Raw genomic sequence first — 5607 nt, 5'->3', positions numbered from 1 at the left:
ATATTTTATGCATATAAGGTTTCACTAAATGTTTTCACTAAATGATCTTTTGCAGACCTGATGTAGACGTTAACCGGCATCCACAGATCATCCAGAATGCAAAGTGTGACCCGAAAGGATGCCCTAATCTAAATGCCTCAGCTGAGCCTATTTACTTTCAGATTAAAGTCATCATGCGAGAGAAATGCAGCGGAGATAATTTATATAAAATCAGCGTGCAGCCTTATAAGATTAAGGTTGGGTGCACATGCATTTCTTACTGAGTAAATTCGTAAACCTAGTACTGTCCACTTATATGTGCTTAAGTTCAATTTTAATGGATTATATATTATTATATATACATAAAGTGAAGGAATTGAATTGCATTCAATTTTGTTGTGTTTAGTTAGTAATATCCTCTGTGCTGTTCTGTGATTGGTCACATTACTGACTAGCCTAGCAGTTTATTTTAAACTAAATAATACTTGACATATTAAGCAGTTTCACTGCAGTTCTTAGAGTTGCTCAGTACTTTTATGAATGTACCTTTTATTTTATTATTTTATATGTTTTTACTCTAGCAAAGAATCTTTTACTTCAGTATGGTTTTAGTAAAACCTCCGGATCACAGAATCGATCAAAAAACAAAAAAGAAATATATTCTATAATTGCCGTACACACTTTCTTCCTAATAATTCCTAATTGAAGCCATTCGCTTTAAGTCGGCTGTACGCCAAAAAATAATTTATGAGCTGAAAGGAGAAAACTAAATATATATAGTAGAATGGTAGATGACCTTTAATGAACTTTAGTGAGCTTAAATTTGCCTCATTGTTTTATCATAAAAAGTATTTTACATGAAGGATACGACAGCCTTCGATATGCCATAATGTTACAGTATCCAGTTAATGCTTGTAATACTAGGTTTGTATTATCATTGCTCTATGGGTATCAAATATATGTAATATTTCAGTGTGTTGCAGCGATGCATGCAGTCCTGTCAGACATGTATGTGCCAAAAAACTAAAAAACATTTTGTCTGATATTTTCTCTCATAGAGATTACTTATCTCAAATACTGTGTCTGCTGAATCTAGAGAGTCATTTTATCTGACTCCCCAAGAGCTGTGTACTATGTATAACAGAATAGCAACTGGTATGAATAAGAACTGTTTGTAGAGATCTGTTTAGTGACATGTTTCATTCAGTTACAAACATTATAATAAAATGGATTTGTACCAAACACTATGACTCATGATTTTTATTCTCTTTAATATTTCAACATGTTAAAGCAAACTAAGACCGTAAACTAATCTACAAAGGTATTTTTGAGATCATAAATATGCTACATTGCAAGACAACTTCCTGAGATTATTAGTAAATAAAAATAATAATAATAAATAATAAAAAAAATGTGATTTAGAGAAAAAAGAGGTTGGTTTTTTTAGAAGTAAAATGAACATTTGATCTCAAAACAACTGCAGAAATATATACATACATATGATTTCTCATTGTCAAGTAAATGGGGACATTATAGGTGAAAATATATTCCACCATATTTTTAATTATTGATGAATTAGGAATATATCGCAATATAAACATTTCTGTAAGCCTGTTTTATTTAGTCAACAGTGGTTTATTCCACTACAAAGAACAATAGTTAACAAATATTTTTATTGTGTAAAATAATACAATTCTAATTGAACATAAACGAGGTCAAACTGAAATGTTGGGATTGCTTTCTTTTAAAACATGTGAACATTGTAAATATTTTAAACCCAATATAACCCTACAAATAAAGGCTTTGGTGCTACAAAGTCTACTGAAGAATTGAAAAGGTATTTGGATCCAATGTTTTTATCCCTTGAAACAACTTATCCCTACTGTATTATTGAAAATATGGCCTTGCATATATGCACTATTATTGCTATTTATCTCAAGCTGTTTTTTTTTTTTTTTTTTGGAGGTTGGGGGCAGTTCTACAGTTTCATTTTAATGCTACGTTCTGGTGACCACAAGTCTGATGGCCTCAGCCCTGTACAGTCTTGCACATGCAAACAGCAAACAATGTCCTAGGGTGCAAGCATGAGCAGTGAGACAGGGGGACAGTGTGTACAAAGCCGAATATCCCTAAAGCACTAAGCAAAGTTTATGACACTGATCCATCCCACAGAAACTCATGGGAACACACTTCTTAAACAACCTTCCCATGCAAGGGTGTGTGTGTTAGACTTGTTTGCATATCTCTGAGATCACAAATGACAGAGCTGGTAATAAAATTGTGTGTTTGTAGCACTTTGGATAATTCAGTTCAGATGTTGGAGACATTTCCCATTTAAGTTAATATTATCCACCTATGAAGCAGGAATAGATTCAATATTCTCATCTCAGTTTGTGCTTTTAAATGTTTGGAGTTCTCTCCATTGTCTAAAAAACTCCAGATGTATTAGCAGAGAGAAAGACTGAAGCTTAGCAAACCGGACTAAAACAGTGTTTTTTACTCATTTACAGACACTTCACATTTACTAGAAACTGGAGAACTGGAGGAGGAATTAGTGAGGAATTTGAAAAATGTTAAAAATGAAAAAATGTCGCCTTTAGTTGACAAAAGCTAACTACTTCAAATCTGTTGATTAAAGTAGTGCGTTTTGTATTTAGTGTAGAACAAATGAGAATAATTGAAAAATATATTTGATTTTAAAAATAAGCAGAAGTGAAAAGCTTTGAACAACAAAAATGTTCTATTGCCCTCGTAGTGCACGATGGAGATAATGAATCATAGAATCATTTATATTAAACCATTAGCTACCAGTATATACCGTTTGTATATTGTGTATTGAACTAGGGAGGGAGTAAAGCATCATTTGAGATTGCTGTGTTCAAAAGCACACCCTAGGGTACTAAACGTGTCACTCTTACTGCATCTATAGGTGACTGTCGGAGGGTAGTGGACTACACACTATGTAGTCTACGAGTGCGCGGATTGGGACACAAAGACTTTTTCATCTTATTTCATTTCCGGTCGACTCGCTCTTCTTCCTTTTCGCGTCAGCCATTTGTGAAGTGAGGTAAGGCAAGAGCATGGTCCTCAGGAAAAGCGAGGTTTTTTAAGTTATTAACTCAAGCAGTGCCCTTCTTTTTCGGTCGGTGTAGGTGTGATGTGTTTATTTCGCATGTGGTGTGTGTATAATGTTAAATAAAGATGTTTAATCTCATAACGTCTGCCTGAAGTGAGCCGCGGATTTCACTCCTGTGTTCGGAGCGGTTAGCCGCGCTGCTCCATCTGCCCCCACTTCTCGAGATGAAGCGTTTACTCTCTCTCTGTTGTTTAACTATACATACGAAAGTGTAGTCGGCATTTATTCCAAGTTTTCGCCTTAAAAATGTTAAATTTCAGCAGTAACATTGCTCTCACAGTCTGTTCACCAAAAATGGCTTTTCTTCTGTGCTCGTGTTTAGCCCCTGGCAGCCTCAGGCCTTTAGCAAGCCCTCAACATGCAGAACGACGCTGGTGAATTCGTGGACCTCTACGTGCCCCGAAAATGGTAAGACTATAATTACTGAATGTTTTTAAACATTAGAGGAACGCATTACTTATTTGTTTGAAGCGTTGTTTACACACTTCATTTCACGAGTGCGTCTTATTTGTATTATTTGTAAAATATTTAAATATTTAGCAGCACGGAGATCCCAGAATCGGATCATTACCATCAAACGTTTGCTGCTGTAATATTATTGAATTCGTGTAAACGTGTGAAGTTTAAATGACAGTCCTGTGTTTGATGTTCAGTGATTTGTGAACGAGCAGAGCATATATCTGTCAGCATTACTACTGTAACATCTGCATTTTTCTTTAGTTAATGCTTTTGTGAGCTTTCAAAATGTCTCTTCATTTTAGAAACATTCTGACAGCTCCAGTCTGAATTGTTAAGTTTTGTAGAGATTTGTGTTGGAAAATATTACATGACAATTGTATAGCTGCATCACCCTTAATTCCCATTTCTCTGCGTTTTCAGTTTTAAATGTGTTGGTGTGTGTTGTTGACAACATGCCCATGCCAATGTGTTGATATTTAGAAATATGGGGAAACCAGGTTAAAGCTGATACCCAGTATTATATGCATGTCTACTGATGTAAATACAAAGCATATTAAATTATGGATTTTTAAAGCAAGTATCTGCAGATGAAACCGATCCTTGTGCATTGTTTACTAGCTGCTCTGTAAAATTCCACTCCCTTGTCTTTTTTATTCTAAGCTCTGCTAGCAACAGAATCATTGCTGCGAAGGACCATGCCTCAATCCAGATCAACATTGCTGAGGTAAGGGAGTCACTTGTTACACTTGTTGCTTTTAATGCAAGGTTTGTCTTGACATGGTTGTATGAAAGATCTCATTCATTCATCTTTTTTTTCCTCCTCATTAAACCTTAGGTTGACAAAGCCACAGGCAGGTTTAATGGACAGTTCAAAACCTATGCCATCTGTGGTGCCATTCGTAGAATGGTAAGATTTCACCTTGGTTTTATCGACAAGTTTTTATAGTGCTGGATCCTTGGCTATATTTTGCTATTGGTAAAAAGTGTACTCAACCAATTGTAGAGCTGCATTGTATCTAGTGTTTCATGGTCTAAATAGGACACATGTTATGCATGCAAATTCTCTCAAATGAATAGCTTACCCAAAAGATTATTCTTCCAGCATTGTTCATGGTACCGATCTCTGCTTTTCTTACACTAGTTATTGGGGTAATTACTCTAATCAAAATGTATGTGCCATGGCAATTATGTATACATTTTACTAAAAGTATGAGGGAAAGGGTTATTATTAATTTTTTTTAATCCCCTTTGATTTTGAGCTTTATTTTTGTATAAAATTATTAATGTGTTAAATTGATAATGTTCAACATAACTTTTTTTCTCCCCCCCATCCACAGGGTGAGGCTGATGACTCTCTCCTAAGGCTAGCAAAGAACGACAGTATTGTCTCAAAGTAAGTTGCGTACTTGTTATCAATAGTCAAGTGTCAATCACATCATACTCATGTTTCAGTAAATTTAGTATAACGTCAAAAATAGTGTGAATATAGTCAAATGTGTCTGTGCATTGTATAAAATGACAAGCAATTATTTACAATTATAATATAGAATCTATTGAAAACAGTGCATTTTTAAGTTGAGCTTATAAAACAGTTGTGTACGTTTTTGAGGGATGTGTAGGATGACAACATTTGTAAAATGGGACCGATGGGTGACTAATTTAGATTTATACACGAAGTGTCTGAAAACTGTCCAAACATGAACTAAAAATCAGCACTGTTGTTTTTCTGAAAATGTTTTCTAACACTTGGAGTAGTAACTTTGGACAGTACCGGATTTTAAGACACAGCAGAGTACTCGCTATTGAGTTTCTCATTTTGAATATTATTAGTTGCAGGCTTAATGAAGTGAAATTTGGTTTATCAGGTTTTAATGTAACATAGTATTGGATCCAGTCTGTTTACCTAAGTGTTTATTTCTGTTTTATTTTCTTCCAGGAACATCTAAATACAAAGATGGATGCCTGGAGTTTCTTTGTTAAATAAAATGTAAAAACATTTTGCATTGTGTGTTTGTGTTTGCTATTGATCCCCA

The 5607-nt window shown here is 34.6% G+C and overlaps 1 protein-coding gene across 2 annotated transcripts; it reads left to right on the top strand.

The window, feature by feature from the left end:
* Positions 1-3000: 3000 nt before the first annotated feature.
* On the top strand, positions 3001-5575 carry LOC136681739 (small ribosomal subunit protein eS21). 2 transcript variants are annotated; one of them, XM_066658718.1, is made up of 6 exons: positions 3001-3046; positions 3438-3523; positions 4235-4298; positions 4410-4481; positions 4912-4967; positions 5511-5575. In XM_066658718.1, the coding sequence occupies exons 2-6, from the start codon at positions 3474-3476 to the stop codon at positions 5518-5520; spliced, it is 252 nt and encodes an 83-aa protein (XP_066514815.1). In that variant the 5' UTR covers positions 3001-3046; positions 3438-3473; the 3' UTR covers positions 5521-5575. The 2 variants fall into 2 exon arrangements, with proteins under 2 accessions (XP_066514815.1, XP_066514816.1); XM_066658719.1 differs by lacking the exon at positions 5511-5575 and having other exon boundaries at positions 4912-4971.
* Positions 5576-5607: the final 32 nt, after the last annotated feature.

Source organism: Hoplias malabaricus, unplaced genomic scaffold, assembly GCF_029633855.1.
Source record: "Hoplias malabaricus isolate fHopMal1 unplaced genomic scaffold, fHopMal1.hap1 scaffold_229, whole genome shotgun sequence".
Classification (NCBI taxonomy): Eukaryota; Metazoa; Chordata; class Actinopteri; order Characiformes; family Erythrinidae; genus Hoplias; species Hoplias malabaricus.
This window is presented reverse-complemented; position numbering and strand designations above follow the sequence as displayed.

Coding starts and splice junctions, on each gene's coding strand:
- LOC136681739 (XM_066658718.1), top strand. CDS start 3,474: ATGCAGAACGACGCTGGTGAATTCGTGGACCTCTACGTGCCCCGAAAA. Junction 4,299..4,409: donor TCCAGATCAACATTGCTGAG/GTAAGGGAGTCA, acceptor ATTAAACCTTAG/GTTGACAAAGCCACAGGCAG. Junction 4,482..4,911: donor GTGGTGCCATTCGTAGAATG/GTAAGATTTCAC, acceptor CCCCATCCACAG/GGTGAGGCTGATGACTCTCT.